General features: G+C 35.1%; 1 protein-coding gene across 1 annotated transcript; it reads left to right on the forward strand.

Annotated features, from left to right (window-relative positions):
• Nucleotides 1-7,739: 7,739 nt before the first annotated feature.
• LOC125645924 (uncharacterized) lies at nt 7,740-17,690 on the forward strand. Its single transcript, XM_048871944.2, has 9 exons — nt 7,740-8,152; nt 10,160-10,284; nt 12,257-12,630; nt 14,043-14,096; nt 14,340-14,478; nt 14,587-14,702; nt 15,657-15,735; nt 15,952-16,295; nt 16,573-17,690. Exons 1-9 carry the CDS (start codon nt 8,067-8,069, stop codon nt 16,591-16,593), a joined length of 1,338 nt encoding a protein of 445 aa, XP_048727901.1. The 5' UTR covers nt 7,740-8,066; the 3' UTR covers nt 16,594-17,690.
• The last annotated feature ends 1,143 nt before the right edge of the window (nt 17,691-18,833 follow it).

Here is an 18,833-nt window from a genome sequence, read left to right on the forward strand (position 1 = left end):
TCTTTAATTCAAATTTAAAATTAGTTAGCCAGAATTACGAACGTGAAAATCGAAATTACATTATTTCTTTATTACATGATTACTTTCTGGTTTTGATATTTCTATAAACACGATAAACCGAAAATGGCATGATTAATGCAAGGTAATTAATATCAATAATAGTCAATATATATGACACTTCGTCGAAAAGAACCCTGAACTTAAAAGTAGTATTTCTCGACTAATTGCTAATAATGACCCGATACAGTATCTCAGAGTTTTAAATTAAGGCATTGATATATACTATGGTGTATTAAAATACTTTTTGACATGACCTAACCACAATGCATTAGGATTTTATTTCTGAATTTCCTTTCGCGTAAGAAAATAGGATGAATGAGCCACATATGATGCTGGAATTTTGAAACAGGACACTGCTTGACTAGAACTTCTATAATTAATTTTGTCATTTGGCAATAATTCTTTAGTTAGAAATACGTACGTTAATTTTCACTCTCAAATTTCCCCAGGCTTTCAAGCCTTTCTTGTGTGCTGATGTGATCGTTATAAATCACAAAATGAACACCGTGCAATCACTAATTTTCAATATTTTCTTGGAAATCAAGATCTCATAATATGCTGGGGTTTTTTCTTAACATTAAAAAAAAACTACGAAAATAAAATAGCATCCTTTTTTTTTTTAATGCAGATTTTTTTTTTTTACCATGTTACTATATACTTCAGTTTGAAGTAGTTTCTCGGTAGTCCAGTGGTAGTACGTTGCCAACATAAACGGGAGGTCGCGAATTCGTAAGTTTGAGCCCCGCTCGTGCCATGGCCGCATCAAACCTAAGACGTTAACAAAAGCAGTGATTGCTCCTTCGCCAAACACTCGGCATTTACAAGTGAGAATCACAGGTCTTTCGGATATGACCTTTAAAAAGATCGGAGGTCCCGTATCGCGGCAGACATTGATCCGATAAAGAACCCTATCTGCTACGACTGTAAGCGCTAAGCATAGGTCTGACTTAGTGGTACTTCACCTACAGCTGGTGACGTCTCCATATGAGTGATTAATTCTTAACGGAGCGTAAAACAAACAAACAAACAACCACCAACAATATGTTTCTTTCAAATTGCAATGCGGTTAATATTAAAGCATAAACTGTTCAAAACCAGGATACATGTGTATTGAATGAGATAAATGGCAATATTTAATATTGGTTTAATGTGCTCATCTATAAATCTTGGGGAACGCCGTAAAATCACCCAAATATTTCTCAGCAGTTCTAGCGGTTAACAAGGGATGCTTACTCTTCCTAGGCACCTGATCCCACCTCTGGCGTATCCAGGGGTCCGTGTTCGCTCAACTCTCTATTTTGTATTCGTTATAGGAGTTATGAGATTGATCACTCTCTGGTATCTTCTCTTTTTCATTGACTAAAATTATTTTTAAAGCTAACAATGGAATAGTTAATCACGATCTGAAGAATGTATATGCTTTGAGCAAACAATCTACTTTCTTACATTACATTTCTTACCTGTGTTCCTTGTTCATTTATGAAACGGGAAATCACATACAATGATATAAATGTATGTATTTCTCGTGTACAAAAATTTACGTAAAAGTTTGCAAAATTTAAACTATAGTTAATTTTGTTTCTTATCCAATATCTTGTATATATGTGTGTATTTTTTATTTTACTGCTAACTTACATGCTTTCAAATAACGATAACTGTACACATCTTATGTAAAGTAACCCTAAAGTTAAAGTGTGATCACGTACACCTGAATTAATGCAAGATCACATTTTTGAGCTAAACTGACAAAAATCACGTGCACGTTGATGTAATTTGTGACATCATAATGACGTATAGAACCAATGAAATCCTGGAGTCGCACCTTTGTTATGTAGGCAATATTTACAGCTTTAGTAGGATATATTTACCATTAGGATTAAACAAGTGCATAATTCTATATAAAAGATGGGTCCTTGTGCAAGTGTCTAAAACTGTGTTCCAATAAAAGATTTTTTTTCAAAAGAGAAAATAGATATTGCTTGCGTTCTAAACACCAGTAAAATGGTCTTTATCTGTGAGAATATGAAGTGACACAACTGACGATAGATACGTTTTAAGGATACTAAAACAGAACATAACTCCAATAACGATTTTCCATATTGGGAATGTTGCAGCATTTATATTCAGAATTCCTCTCGTGGTATGTAAACAAAGAACGCATTACTCGTGGGAGCCACTGAGAGGTGGATTTGTAAACAATAATTCAAATGTCACGGGGACAAAAGTGATGAAGCCGCTTAATACTACCATGTTCATAAAATCCTATACAATGATGTTCTTTTGTGGTCAAGTAACCGCAAACACCACGAAATGTCACCTTACACAAGAGTCACGCTCCGGACTCTACTATCCGGAAGAAAACGTACGCGTAACATTACAAGAAATTCCCTCTACGTGCTCAACTTAATTATGAGTCAGTGAAAAGACGGATTAAATCGTAGATTAATGTTCCCATTGTTGATATAAATACACTGACGTTACAAATTAATGAATAAGAAATTATATATAATTAGCACTGTCGTTTTTGATATAATTTTTTTTTATCTCATTCTATGTCGTCCGCATGGTTGATAACTTAATATTGGTGCAATTGTTCCAAACAAAATAATTCAGTAATTTGACCAACAACAAAAAACACCAGACCTTTATTAAGGTAATTCGTATTATTATTTGATAAAAGTATAGAAAGTGTATTTATTTCCATTTTATAATAGTTAACTAATAAATTATCAAATGCAATATATAGGTCACCATGCTTTTTAAGATGCGAGAAATTACCATTTCAGCATCGTTCTTCGTTTTTTGCAAGCGATATAGAATACAAGAAATCATTCATACGTTAAGGTAGCTCACTACACTAAAGCCTATACTCTGTATAACACCACGTCACAAGATGACGATTTAAATGTTTTGTATCGATCGATTTATATGTCTATCATCGTAGCTCGGTGGTTAAAGCATTGGGCTGGTGAACCGCAGATCTCGAGTTCAAATTCGCCAGTCTTTTATTCATATGTGTTGAAATATTTTTTTTTGAAAATCATGTTTTTATCCCAATTTGTATATTTTTTTTGCCTTTTTGGCATATATACTTATTGCATATTATCATATCTTTTATAATTAAATCAATTCGTACTGATATTAGAAACTATTTCTGGGTGTAGTGAGCCACCTTAAAATAACATATACTTTTTACTGACTAATAAAATGGCCTCGGAATATTTCCTACTAGGAATCTACATTTTCAGGAATATTTGTGAGTCTATTATCTCATTAGAATTGAATCATAAGGAATAGGTTAAGACAAAGCTTAAACGTTTTGCTGTTTGCATATATCTACAGGGGATGCTTACTCCTCATAGACACCTGATTCCGCCTCTGGTATATCCAGGGGCCCGTGTTTAACCTACTCTTATTTTCGCATTCTTAATATGAGTTGTGAGATTGATCACTGTTCGTTATCTTCACCAGTACAATACCAGCCGAAGTCCAATTTGAAGCCCATCACCGGCAGTGGTGACGTCTCCATATGAGTGAAAAATTCTCTCGAGAGACGTTAAACATGATACAATCAATCAATCTCATATCCAGAAATGGATTTTCTGCTTTGTCATTTCAGCATCTTACGTTGGTTCAGAAAGTAGTAAGTATGATTAATTCTTATTTTTGTTTGTCTTATCTTGACAGCTTCCTTTACATTCACGTGTTCTTGGAGCTCGAGAAGTCATCGATGCCAAGGACACTAGAATCAGAACGATCCCCATGAAAACGCTAAATCAATCAGCTGTATTCCCAGCAAACTCATCCTTCATCATATAATTTGATTTGTGACATGTGACGATCTTTAATTTGTCGCCTATGTGTTTATAGATTTGATAAAACACTAAATTTTACACAATTATCTACTCTATAGATAGTATATCAGCGCTGTTTCCTGGTTCGAGTTTGATTAAGTTGCTGGACATAAATCATCATATAATTCCCTCTGTGTAACACACGTCGGCGGTTATTAACATTTATAAAAATGTATTCTAAATCAGAAGTGATTTTGACATGTAAGTACCAACAACCTTGTTTCCCAGATGTAGTAGCCCCGTGAAGATCCGGGTTTAGAATCACTTGCTTGTGGTTAGAGGCGACTAAATGGGGCAGGCCATCGGGTGAGACCGCAGAAATCCGAAGCCCGTGTCACAGCAAGTCTGGCACGATAAAGATCCCTCCCTGCTCAAAGGCTGTAAGCACCGAGTGTAAGCCTAAATTTTGCAGCCCTTCACCGGAAATGATAACGTCTCCATATTTGTGAAAAATTCTCGAGAAGGACGTTAAACATTCAACCCAACCCAGATGTAGTTTGGAACTTATGAAGCACCTTCGTGTTACTTAGAAAATCTTATGCTGAATATTAAGCAATAGCGACATCAGCAAGAAATTTCATTTCAGAAGAATTAAAAGAACAATACCCTTCCCCTCAACAAGATTGGATCCTAAATGATTCTAGGTTTATGAACCGGGTTTAATATATAACCTACCTTCTATTATCTCAACATTCATGCGCCTGCACAAGTTGCAATTAGTAAATATATTAATGTACGGGTAATTGCAGAAATATATAAAAATGTAATTACAGGAATATATAATTGTAGAAATATGCAACATATTTAAACCAATGACTCTACTCTGGGGAGTTTTGTTTTCGAAAAACTCAGGGAATTGTTATCCAGTTTGAACTTGTTCACGTCGATTAAAGAAAGCAAAAAATAACCAAACAAATAAAACTGCTAAATACAAATGTAGTTTGATTTCGCTCAAATTGCAAAATAAACTCGATAAAATATCATTCGTTCGTATCAATGAATACATTGATAAATACATATTGTTTTGATTGCTAAGAGAACTTATGGGCACAACTCCAATTCGGAAGAGGCAATCCCAAAACCTGGTATCCCCTCGCAGAGTTGTGGGGGAGAATAATATAAAACTAGGTCATTGTTGTAGAAATTACACAGTTTAAAGCTCCTCAATGGACGATGTACTAACACTCTCTCACAAACTTGGTTTAATCAAATCCTGGCGAGGTTCGTCATTGGTAACTCTAGTTAACCACACAACAGATTCTGTCACGGGTTGTAATAGTTGCGATGATTTATTAAGCAATGTCATTCCTTCAGCAGCCGTAGCTAATTTCAAACACGTCTCATTGTGAAGTGACATGGTGTGTATTGTACAGTTTAATTTTCTCTCCTGAACAAAACCATGAAATTAAAACTCGGCGAATATAACCTAATCATAATATGTATATTAGGTGGATACTAAAACCGTAAAATTAAAACCCAGTGAATATAACCTAATCATAATATGTATATTAGGTGGATACTAAAACCGTCAAATTAAAACCCAGTGAATATAACCTAATCATAATGTGTATATTGGATGGATACTAAAACCGTCAAATTAAAACCCAGTGAATATAACCTAATTATAATGTGTATATTGGATGGATACTAAAACCGTCAAATTAAAACCCAGTGAATATAACCTAATCATAATGTGTATATTGGATGGATACTAAAACCGTCAAATTAAAACCCAGTGAATATAACCTAATCATAATGTGTATATTGGATGGATACTAAAACCGTGAATTGAAACATGAAAACGCGTTTTGTTTTGTGGTTGCTGTAGAATTGCATATATATGATTACCACATATTTCACAAGCATAAAATTTATAACCAAAACGATGGATGATCAGACGAGCATTATGAATAAAAGTAACATTGTTAACCATTAAACATTAAATTTATTCTGAAGTTAAAGTAAAAGAATGTGTCAAATATATTTATTCATGTGTTCTTCAAAGTCATCAGCAGATTCCAGACCGAATTTTCTCCCATTAACGTCAAACATTCTAAAAGTATTGTAAAACGATGTTGTGATGTCTTGTTAGAAAACACTTCAAGCAAACTTGAGGCACATTACAATTGTCAGAAGGTCAAAATAATACGATATTTAACTGGAATTTGTCAAAGCTTTAGCTTTATTGAAATTTATAAATACATTCTGATGGTTTTTTCTGGTATAATTACAGCCCCGTGTTACTGGCACGGAGTCCGCGATCCATATTCATAGAAGGACGACTGTATTGTTCCAATTCTACTAAATACAGCTGACGGCGAAACAGAGGGTGATGTTGTAAAACGACTTCGTAATGCCGGTACATGACCGCATGTATCCCTAACAATTTTAATGTTTTATGAAAATTATGTATGTCAAGTTGTATCGTTTTTTTTGTAATTAGCCTTTCAATCAGAAGTTCATTTACATAACAATGGTTAAATTCTACCGCCCAGATTTAGACCGCTGTTCCCTATATGGATATGCAAATAAAAATTTCAGCGTATGAGAAGGAGTTTTATTTCCTCATAATAAAAACTCCTGACCACGTGACCCGTGATGCAGAAATGTGAAAGACAAAAATCATCGAGATATCAAACAAGCGAAACAATGCAGCACAAAGTAAATAAAATCTTTAAAATATCTACATTCCAATTCTGAATTTTAGTAAAACACTGAAATTTTATATAAAACTTTCAAATGAATGACTTCAAGTGAAATTTAATGGTCTTAAACAAGGCTTATGGTTCCATTTGATACCTACTGGCTTTATGATAAAAAGTCTGAGATGAATTTTTACTTTTAACGCATGCTTTAAATCATTATTATACACCTTTATGTTAAACGTAATCTTATTATTATTAAAATTATCATTCCACGTTGTGCAGACTACGAGAGTCTGGGCAGATCTTTTACACCTTCTACTGGTAGGACTTGGAAGTTTTTAATATAGTGATAGCATTTTTTTTTTTTCGTTTGAAATTTTTGTTGATGCATGTTTCCCAGCTAAATATTTTAATTTCAGGTCTATAAAAACGCAGCACCTGTCTGTAGATGAGGACAGCACATATCTGTAGATGAGGACAAGCACCGGGTGTAAGGCCCGTCGTTATTTATTGATGCCACGATACTATTTTAAGCTCTTTGAATTTAGACACGACTGTTTACTTCGTCTGACATTTCATAACTGTGTATATCTTTAGTTCATAATTAATTATTGGTCGGCCAATTGTTATTATCGTATTATTTTTAGATACTTGCCTGATCTTAGCGTCTTACCCAGGTGGTTAATTGTGAACTTTTGAATGCAATAGCATTTAACGTTTTATAGACATTTGAATATATATATATATATATATATATATATATATATATATATATATATATATATATTATTGCCAATAGCATCCCATCCAAAAAAAGTCCCGTTTTAGAAATTGGTTTCCTTTTTCAAATTTCGTATTTATATACAATGCCCTAACCTCTACAATACAACAATCATGTCCATATTGTACTATCACAACATTTATGACAAAAGCTGAAATTGAATATGACATCAAACAAAATTTTAATTTCAAAGACTTGATACTAAGCTATGGCGTCAGGACTATAAGACTTCCTGAAAGAGTACGAGGATATTTTGGTCGGTACCATTCTGGAGAAAATGAAATCAAGTGGAACAATAGCTTGCAAATGTGACAGGTCGGGTTTTTTATTCGTCAAGTCATCCCGCGCTGACAGGCACACGGGCGCTTACTATATAATGTGGATAGCTGGTCTTATTTCGACATGTATTCTCTCAGTCCGTCTCTCCGCTAGGACGTATGGTGTTGTCCGCCAACAGGTGTAAACCGAGCTTTTAGCATTGTACTGTCGGGAGTACAGCGCCATAGAAAGTGAACGACAATAACTGTTTTGTCAATCTCCTAGTCGTATAGAGAGAAATAACAGAAGAAAAACATTTTTAAACAAAGAATTGTGTTTTTTTTGGATCTCCCTGGTCGTGCTTCTTTTTTGGATACATTTAATGTGATTATTGGACGGAACATTATGTCGAGGACTTATTAATCTCTAGAGGAAGTGAGTGAAATTTGAACTGACTGTGTACATGGTATGAAAGATATTCTTTGCCAAATGAAAACTACTGAAGGAAACAACAACTGTCTGCCTGGCAGACGAAAACCCCGCCAAGGCTCCAGGTAAGTGTAACTACATCAGTAAACCGGAAGATGGGAAGGAGGCTGAAAATGAAAGCATGGTTCTGAAACAGCGTCAAAAACCGTAGTTCTAGAACGTGTGATAGATGACATCTAAGTAGACTTGCAACAAACTTTTTGCAGTGAAAATTCACTTACGTTCAATGAATGTTATTACAGAGTCGATATATGAATTCTAAATGAACACCACAAAGCAACAGATGACGAACTCCAATATTAAATTTATATAACTTTCAAACTATTTTAAGATGAATCTTAAATAAGACAGATAGAATATTGTATAGGTGTATACATAGTGAAGATGGTATGTCCAGGAAACTGTAAAAATTTCAATCTTCATTTCAATTTTGAAATATTGGATAAACCCTAAGTTTTCTAAACACATTACGAGTCATTCATAACCATAACGTTTCGCTGTTCTTAAACATCTTACATCAAAGTTGAATCATACGAAATGTGTCGACAACTTGCAACACGGATTGACAATTCTCTGAAATTAGTAGTGAACGAAACAATTGTGGCTGAATACGTCAGAAAGTCTTATGTCTTGAAATGTTCATTATCGCGAAAGACATTGTTTGCTGGCTCTATCGTGACCTTATCTATTTCTATTACTTCCTTCAGGAAACCTCTCGCGAGGGGAGGCCCGGAATCGATTTGTAGAAGTATCTGTTTTCTTGTACCTGTCCTTCATGGTTGCAGTGTCGTCTGCATTGCATAAGAGGAGTGAGACTCTTTTTTCCCATTAAGATACACATAATTATGTCAGTTCTTGTCACAAAGAGTCTGATTGTTCAAGCTTCTCGGGCTGAGTAATGTCTGTGGGTGTGTGACTAAATTAGCAAAAAACAATACCGTCCACAGTCAAATTTGCATAATTTGACGTTTCTAAATGTTTTACTTTTGCAGCAGTCTTGCGATCTTATAATGAGGTAGTTAATCGACACTGTTTTTATTAAGCTTAATAAAATACTCTACAAAACAATGATATGACGTCATTTGTGTGTTTTTGAATACACACAGTGTGAAGATCCTTTTGGTCATTACACTTAAACCCCCCACAACCTACCAGTAAACATTTAGACTTATGTCAAAGTGAACATGAAATCCTCTTGTAGTTTATCCGGTTCACTCTTGTTAGAAGTTCTTATTTACGGCTTTGCATTATCCCCGAAACACCTTTCGGGAGAAGGAAATTGAATCTGGGGCTTTTCGGTTGCCATTTGATACAGCAGTAGTGCACGATATCACGTGAAGCCCACGTTCAACGCCTGCAGATGATTTACAATTCATGTTTGTCGTAGTTTATGAAGATGTTGATTTAATGTCATGAACAAAAAGTGTTGTGACTTGTGTTAAAGTTTACAACAACACCAGTGCCACCTTTAGATAATATTGAATCTATTTATGGGATATGAAAACACAACAGAATGAAAATAGACCTTATCAACCTAGGAAAGTGCTCCCGAGCGGCCGATTCATCACCCGTCTTGTTTATGCATTTACACAATCATAACTTTACTGTCAAAAGTGAACTCACTTGGAACATTACTATGTTCCTTAAATAGCAACAAGTTTGAGTCGAACATTCCTTAAATAGCAACAAGTCTAAATCGAACATTTCTGCCAAAATGAAAAATATATGTTATATTAAACATCAATTTCCACAATTCTGTAACAAAACATATTCGTATGTGTCCGAGCATTTCTCCAATTGTAATTTGTGCAATGGTTTACTGGTCTAATTAATTTTTTAAAGTATGTGCTTTTGAAAACTTCCTTCCCCACGGCTATCTTCTGTAGACAACTGTTACACATAAAGAATGCTAATGGTGAAAATTAACCTGTTTAATATTCCAGAGTAGTAGAGGCAGAAATTATTTCTCCTATTGAAAAAAAAGACAGAAATAGTCTGACATTTCGTATGTGTTGAGAGTGAGACAATGGCTTTGTATTTCCAGAAGATTTATGTTAAGATCAATTTTGCAGATTCAAAAAGCGGCTTTCCATTCTACTGCACACACACGTCGCTTTGATTGGTCTGTGTACTCTCAGCGTGTTAGATGCAGGATGTGTGATTGGTCAGATCATCAGCGACATCCTCATCATGAAAGGTAAATATACACACAGATATCTGTTTAGCATATCATTTTGAATTCGTTTCTCTCTCATTGTGGCAAATGTCAAGAAGGTTCGCGTTTTCTCCCCTGTTTCTTTAAATTTGCTTCAGAAAGTCAACAACAAAAAAACTCGAAAAATTCAGAACAAGAATGATTTCTTTGATTTTAATGTGGAATAACAGATTATGCATTATCGAAGTCACTGTGATAATACTAGCCAAGGAAATAGCACGACTACTTTATTATTCATAAATGTATTACAAGATGGCAATAATTCCATCACGGATGACATGATAAGCTCTCAATTTGTCATCGAAGTCGTCTATCCATTGTGTTAAATCACTCGTCACGCATGATTGGTGGCGGTAAAGTGGAACCATGTCGGAAAATGACCACGTACCTGGCCCGTGTCCTGCCTTGCATCATAAAATGTGCATTGCAACAGCACGAATGTGCTCATTATGAATGCAGCTGATAATATATATTGGCAATTAGCCATCAATTTTACTGACCATCTCTGACCAAATGTCACGACATAATTGCATCGATAATGTCATTCCTTCGGATTTCCCTTTTCTAATCAAAATTTTGAAATTTTCTTCACACGTCTTTTTATTTGTCTATTCTTTTATAATTATTGGATTCATATGATTATCCTATTTCAAATTGTAGCAACTGATAATTATTATGCATTGTGTGGTATGTATATAACCGTGGAATGAGGTTTAAATTGTGTAGATCGGTTCAATTAAAACCATAGCAAAAATATGATGAAAGTTTTAATGAAATACGAATGCTGACTAACATTCAGAGGTATATTAATTGAAAACGCACGCACGTACAGGTCATGCATACGAAGAACAAATATATGACATTGGCTTAATATATTTCCTCAAGAATAAAAATTCATGCCATTTTTTATTTGTTTTGTTTGTATTTTTTATTTGGTTTCGTTTTGGTTTTTTAACCTTTACCATGCTCGCGTCATTTCTTGTATTTCATCGTCAGAAATAAGGCACTTGTCATCAGCCGCCGTTTGTTTAATATATTTGAAATTTTTGTAAAGTGTGTTTGAAAGTTATACGTACAATACAACTGTTCAACGTTACCAAAAACCCCAATCTATATAAAATATATTTTTAAAAACATCACTTGTATTATATCCCATTTTCAACTGGTGTGATTTTTTTATATTTTTTTTTTTTGGTAACGTCAAGAGTCTGCGTGTATGAATGAAGAGTATTTATAAAATGTGATCATTTATTTGCTTTATCAAACGAGTTGAAATAGTGTATCTATTCGATCAGCTGCCAATACACATACTATTTCAACGAGTGGGATCAAGAGAGTATAAAACCACACTATTATAAATGTTCTATTTATCTCATACTAATTACTTCTGAATTTCTTCCTCTCTCTTTCACTTATTTAACTGCACGTAAGGTTACTTCAGGGCTCTGTTTTGTGCACCTTCTGGTTATACCTTTATCCAACAGGTGTTGAATAAAGGTCTCGTTAATCCAATGGTAAATATATTAATTCAGACAGTATTCTATCATAACATGATAAGGATATACACCATAGGTATGAGCTAAAGTAGAAATATTCACCTTCTTCACGAAGTCGCTCTAAACTTGCCACAGAGGTTAATAAGAAAAGAAGTACGCACATTTTACAAAATTTCAAAAACTTGGAAGACATAATTTATGACGCCATATCTGAGGACCCACAGCATTCCCTTACAGCAAATAATCCATATAAAGTTGTGCATGTACTCATTATCCAAATGAAGAAACTAAATTACATTAAAAAGTCATTTTAAGGGGCTGTATTAGATCCATACTACATGTACAAATAGGTATATAAACATGTTTTACTTAAGCAAACTAACTTAATTGTTGCACTTTAGTAAGTTTGAAATTGTGATGTCGTACAATCGAATTACGATTAACCATTCTCCTTGTAGACGAGCTCCAAGAGAAAACGTTAATGGAAAAGCATGCAAAAGACACTCTGCTGAATCTGTTCCCTGAACGATTCAACAAGACGACATATGAGAAAGCTAGTCTAGAGGAGATAATGGTCATAATGAAAGAATGTTTCGATGAACTCAAAAGAGATGGCAAAGTTACGATGGACAAAGCCTCGTTTCCGCATATCCACCAAACGGATGGTGGTGGACATCACGTGCATGGCAAGCGGCATCGTCGCGCCGCGGGAGGAAATCACCAGCATTCTTTCAAAGACCAAGAGAAATATATAAACCACCACATTCTGCACGAACTCACGCACGCCTTCCATCTTGGAAGCATGGTCATTTTGACGGTGTTACTAGTTGAGGTAAGGGCATACTTGTGAAAACTTTGCATATGTCAGATATCATCTGGCCACGAAATATATCATTAAAACATTTTATATTTTGATAAAATACTGGTATAATCATACATTTATAATGCATATATTTAAAAACAAAGTCATTTGTATTTTTACCGCCACCACCAAATTCATAGAAACAAAGAAATCAAACACTGCATATTTTCAAGAATATATTTACTGCTGTCAGTTAAAATATTCAATTTGATAGTGTGTGTGTACGTGCATGTGTGTGTGTGTGTGTGTGTGTGTGTGTGTGTTTAATGTCTAATTAAACGGCATTTATATGTATCGTAATCCAAGTTGATGTGTACAACATGTCCATTTATTTATAAACAACGCTTCGTCCACTGTCCTAATATAAATCATATCTGCCGGAGGAGTGCATTACACAATTTAATAAGGTCAAGCCGAGGCCTCCCCTATTTAAGTCTACCGGAGCTCGTCAAAATGCGCTCCTCTTCTCAACAGCCCGTATGCGACTCGTCACGGTCCATTAAATCGCAGTGCAGTTGGACCGCAACCCTACACACTAGTGCAGAAATCATAAAAAAAGAAATTCGTTACGATTTGGACGTTGAATGATCACAAAACCAGAAAGAAAAAAACACTACAGTTGTTACTCTGTCAGAAACATTAACTTGGTATTTTGAACAATTTTTATAGATGATTTATTTTTCACAATTTTGAATTTTTCGCCCCATTTCTCCTTTTAATTAATTTATTGAACACCAGCTAGTTTAAATGTTAACAGGGTCTTACTACAGTTTCTTTGAATTCTGAAATACAAATAAAAATTAACAATATCATGTGTTCTAATATTCCGAGGGAAAAGCACGGTATAATCAAGCTGCACCGTGATGGAGCACAATAAAATATACAAGATTCTATTATAAAGACCTAATCGTAAAACTAAGACATGGAATGTAATATTGCAAAGATATCTTAATGTGGAATTAACTGTTTTAAACAGACAATCACTAAACATAGCCTTCCAGGAGAATTTTACGTCGTTTTTATAGATAGCCATTCGAACACCCCCTTTTAATACCGTTCACTTTGATAGCGCAGTATTTTATCGTGCTGGTACATAAAGTCGCGGACTATTACTTACAGCGCAGAGTCTAAAGTGACCTCAAAACGGCAAACTGCTTATATAGACACAAGCAGAACAATTAATTACACCCAGGGCTTGATTTATGTGTCCGTGCCTATATGTAATTTGTACAGAATATTTCACTTACCTAGTACACAGGGAACAACTTCTGATTCATGCAATCATTTTTATGTTTTGATAAAAAATAATAAAGATAAGCTTTCGTTTACGACACATGGTTCCAGTGATACAAAGCAAGTTATGTTTTCCGTTTATTTTACAGACCAAATTAAAGATTCTAGCTATGGGAAAGAAGTTCTTGAATCACAAGATAGAGGTAAAGATTTGACTCGTTCAATGCTCTCCTGTAAAACCATCGAATGGTTAATAAGAAAAACAATGAATCATGCCATAACACTAAAGTCGGTAACTAGCTCTTTAGAGCTAATGTTGTATTGCTTTTACCATGTCCGACTTTCAATAAAAAATATTTGATTTGATTTATTTGAAAAGAGAGAAGAATATAAAGATGAAATGTTTTTCACATTTTGATTTACTCACCCTTTAAAATCGTCGTCAGGTTTTCGATGCTTTCGTGATCACCGTGTCTTGGGCTCTGGACATAGCTTTCTGGGAGGGACTGTGGGCACACCCAGAACAGGAGGCGGCCAATATCATGATCTTCATCCTACCCTGGAGGGTTATAAGGATTGTCAACAGTGAGTTATTACAGACATCTATAGCAACAGCTCCAACTCTAGAATAACAAAAATACCTTCTAAGTATGCCATAAACATATACATATGTGTGTGTTATTTTATTTCAAGGTTTTGTCATGGTTATACAAGAAAAAGACCAAGTGCAGTTGAAAATCGTGAAGCAACAGTACCGTGGTTCCGTAAAGAGAGCCAGCGATATGAAAATGAAAGTAGAGTTATATAGGGTAAGTCTGCTCATCTTTTTCGTTGAAAAGATAGGACATTTATTTATTTTTTCAAACCACTTGCACCTCGTAAATTTTAAGTTGACTCAGTGGATTGGTGAAGAAAGAAATGAGTTCATTTAAGTCCTCAGATCGACATAGAAGGATTGCCAGCGGACATGGCATACATTAAACAGAAAACTGAAATCAGTAATTAGACTAATTAAACGCAGGGCGTCGTCTAGACATTAAAAAAGGGAGATACTCTTCAAAAATATTTTCAAAGGATCAACGCTTCCTTTGTTGTGTCTCTTGGTCAATACAGAATCGGGAGCTTTGAGTCATGCTATATGTAATTTTTCGGGCAAAATATCTCATACATCATATTCACAATTCTATGCTGACAAATACTCTAATCAGAACATAACTTTCTGATCAAACTAATTCTCCTAAACTTCATCCTAATGTAGACGAATTACGTATCGATGGTCCCGATAGGTGACACGAGGTTGCACTCGTCTCTAAACGTCGCAACTCACATGTTCGACATGGATTAATTAACGCGTAAAAATGTCCGATTGTCTGAGCTCTGTGGATGTTAGTGGACATATTTGAATACATTACCTGGATAAACGCAACGATTCTCACCTGTAAACGCATCAAAAGATGTACAAAAACACTCGTTTGTTTCCAGAACGGTGGTCAGAAAGAGTCATTTCTCGTTTGTATTTTTGCCGTTGATCACAGAGCGCCGTCAATCATAATTTATACGTGGTAACTTTTTTACCATCTTCTTTGTCCAGCATGCGAAAATAGACTTGCACATTCCATTGATAGACAATGTTCGGGAAATATATGAGTTCTTAAAATGAAATAATATTCTCTGTATAAAGATTTAATATCGTCTATTATTTATTTACGGATTTATTTTGTATATCGTCTATCTATTATTTATTTACTCGTTTATTTTTGTAGATTGAATTGCGTCATCTGCAGAGTTTGTGCCGAAGACGAGGCGCTACAGAAAAAGAAATCCAAGGCTGTGCCCCGGAAGGTACACACACCCCTTAATAATCACATACACGTGTACTGTGTGATCCGCCTCACTTTGTATGACAAATTCATAGTCATTGATGTCTATATTTTGTGACAAATGATTAAAAAAAATACTGAAAAGAAGCAAACAAGTCTGCATGCATGTTATTATGTTAAATGATCTTTTAAAGAAAATATCAGAGCTACTTGCTAATTCATGAGTGTTAAATTTCAGGCAAGAGGAGAAGAAGTAGTTTATTACCGGTGTTAACACGACTAGCCTCAGTGGGTCTCCTTGGTTCAGTCAGCAGCAGTGCCGATCTCACCAAGGAGGCAGCGTCCAACGATACCTCGGACGAGGAGGACTCCGCTGTCGAAGTCACCAGCCGTCCAAATAGCAATTATAGCAACTACAGCAGCGACTGTTTAAGTCTGGCTAGAACAGTGTCTACTGCTAGTAGCGTATCAGCCTTCCCAGCCAGCACTAGTCTGGAAAACCTAGTGCACGATAATCTGGCTTATGTTGATGAAAAGCCACCGAATTATAAGGAAGTCTCCGAGGAAATAAAGAGTGAAGATGTAAGAAACACATTTTTATTGGAATTTATTATTTGATAGATTCATAATACTAGAAGAATTTAATGATAAAAATTATTTACCCTTATGTAGTTTTATCATTATTATATTTTCGTTATTATTCTCTAATCTTATTATCCAAATGTACTCACTTATATTGTATCTATTCCATGATAAAAAAAAATCTACATCAGTTTTAAACATATTTAATCACATTTCACTCACCATGTTTTATACTGAGCATTTTCAAACATTGAGATCCATTCATTTCATCTTTCAGGACTTTCATACCAAGCTGTGATTCATATATACATATAATCTGAGGACTTTTGTTGAAAAACGAGTGCGTGAATAAAACGTCACTCTCGCTGCTCGATCTGTGTCTGCAGACGACGACTGCCGACGAGGGCAACATGTATTGTGATATTACCCGCACCTCCTTTTATGTAGACGGTGGGAAGAAGTGTCCCGTGCTGTGGTGTATTGTGCTTGTACCGTGTGGTCACTTGACAGTTGAAATTCACAGATAAAATATCAAAGTTGTCGGAACGAAACCTATGCAACAGAGTCGACAACATCTTGTGCTTGGAATAGTGCCTTTGTTTCCTTTATTTAGCGTTTTAAACTATTTGTAGACTTTTTTTTTGAGAGAATGGAAATAGCAGTATTACTTTTATGCATTATTTTTATTTCTTTGGTATGATTAGACTTTGATGATGCAACAGAAGGTTTAGAAGTTGACGCTGCAGATCGATTTGAAATTGCTGAAGTCTGTTAGCAGGGATTTTAAATTAGTTATTGTTTTCAGGACGTTTATGAAAAGAACTGAATTATCAAATTTCGTGTTCTTTGTTTTCTAATCGATGTGAAGCTGTGATAATCTATTACTGAACTAGATTCAGTGTTGTTGGTTTGTTGTTGTTTTTTTTACCCGTGATGCACTATTGAATTTGGAGAACATTATTTTGTCACATGGCTATGAATGTTGTTCAAATGGCTTCATATTTCCCAGTGCACTGTCGATACATTTATCACTGTCTCAGTCGGTTAATGATACCATGTACAGCAGTACATGCATTCCGTTACTATCAATTCATTTGTTATCTTTAGAGTTTGTTGTTTTCAAACAGTTTAAAATATTCTGTACAGCAAATAGTAGTACCTGAAGATTCAACTACAGCACCATCCTTATTGTGATAGAATGTATCATAGATTATATTTTAACTTCATCAGTACTTTGTAATTGTTTCCCGTATAAAGCAGTGCTACCATACATATTGTGTGAATGATTTAATGCCTTGTTAGAACGTGTGATGTTTCATTGATATCATTTTTATAATTTTGTGTTCAAATTATTTATATTCAGACTCTGAATAAAATCAAACTTTGTAAAATTAACAATGTTGCAAGCTTTATCTGTTGTAAATACCTCTTTCGTTCTACGGTAATTAATAATCTTTGTAGGAAGTATAAAAATTCATGTCTACCCCCAGGCCATGAGGCCTTAAATTTCCCCGGTCCGGGCAGATTTTGAACACTATGGCGATAAATGATATGCAACAAGATGTCACGAGACCAACACTATCCACAGGATGTTTGTTTACTACACTCAGAAGATGTTACAAGTTACAATGTTTAAGATAGCGTCTTCTGTTATTGTTAGCAATATCTAAATCCGGATTATCCCCTTTGCGAAACCCTGTAGTTTTGTTTAATTACGGCAGTGGTTGTTTTAGCAGAAAAATGAAAACATAGCTTTCTGCAATAAAAATCTCGAGTCCCTTTGAATAATAAATTGCACGACAGGTTAAACACAATTTCTTCCACAGATCAACAGATGTGTAAACAATCAAGGAGATAGTGGACAGCCTTGCGATATACTTTTCACTGATGGTTATTTTGTCTGAGACAAAAATCATGATTCCTAAAGATCAATGTTAACCTTCATAAATGTTTAAGATATGCATCAATAGATTACTAAACACAATGATGATTATCGTATTTATATTTATCAATATTATACCATGAAAAGGTGAAAAATAATGAACAGTGATCAATCTCATAACTCCTATAAGCAATACAAAATAGATAGTTGGGCAAACACGGACCCCTGGACACACCAGAGGTGGGATCGGGTGCCTAGGAGGAGTAAGCATCCTCTGTTGACCGGTCACACCCGCCGTGAGCCCTATATCCTGTTCAGGTAAACGGAGTTATCCGCAGTCAAAATCAGTGTGCCAAGAACGGCTTAACAATCGGTATGAAACACGTCAGACAGCATTTGACCCAATGCGAGGTTGTATTGACGAACTAGATCGTTATAACGACCACAGAATTTGCGAAATGCTGACTTCAATCGAGACTGTTGAAACCCCTGTACCATCAACTTGTTTGTCAGTTTGTTTATATGGGATACATGTACAAAATTAAGAGGTGGGTAAACACGGACCCCTGGACACACCTGAGGTGAAATCAGATGCCTAAGAGGAGTAAGCATCCCCCTGTCGACCGGTCACACCCAACGTGAATCCTATACCATAT

Source organism: Ostrea edulis, chromosome 6 (assembly GCF_947568905.1).
Source record: "Ostrea edulis chromosome 6, xbOstEdul1.1, whole genome shotgun sequence".
NCBI lineage: Eukaryota > Metazoa > Mollusca > Bivalvia > Ostreida > Ostreidae > Ostrea > Ostrea edulis.

What these genes read in the sequence shown, in the direction of transcription:
- LOC125645924 (XM_048871944.2), top strand. Translation starts at nt 8,067, where the DNA reads ATGAAAGATATTCTTTGCCAAATGAAAACTACTGAAGGAAACAACAAC. An exon ending in TGACGGTGTTACTAGTTGAG is followed by an intron (nt 12,631 to 14,042) that starts GTAAGGGCATAC and finishes TTTATTTTACAG; the next exon opens with ACCAAATTAAAGATTCTAGC. An exon ending in GGTTATAAGGATTGTCAACA is followed by an intron (nt 14,479 to 14,586) that starts GTGAGTTATTAC and finishes TTTTATTTCAAG; the next exon opens with GTTTTGTCATGGTTATACAA.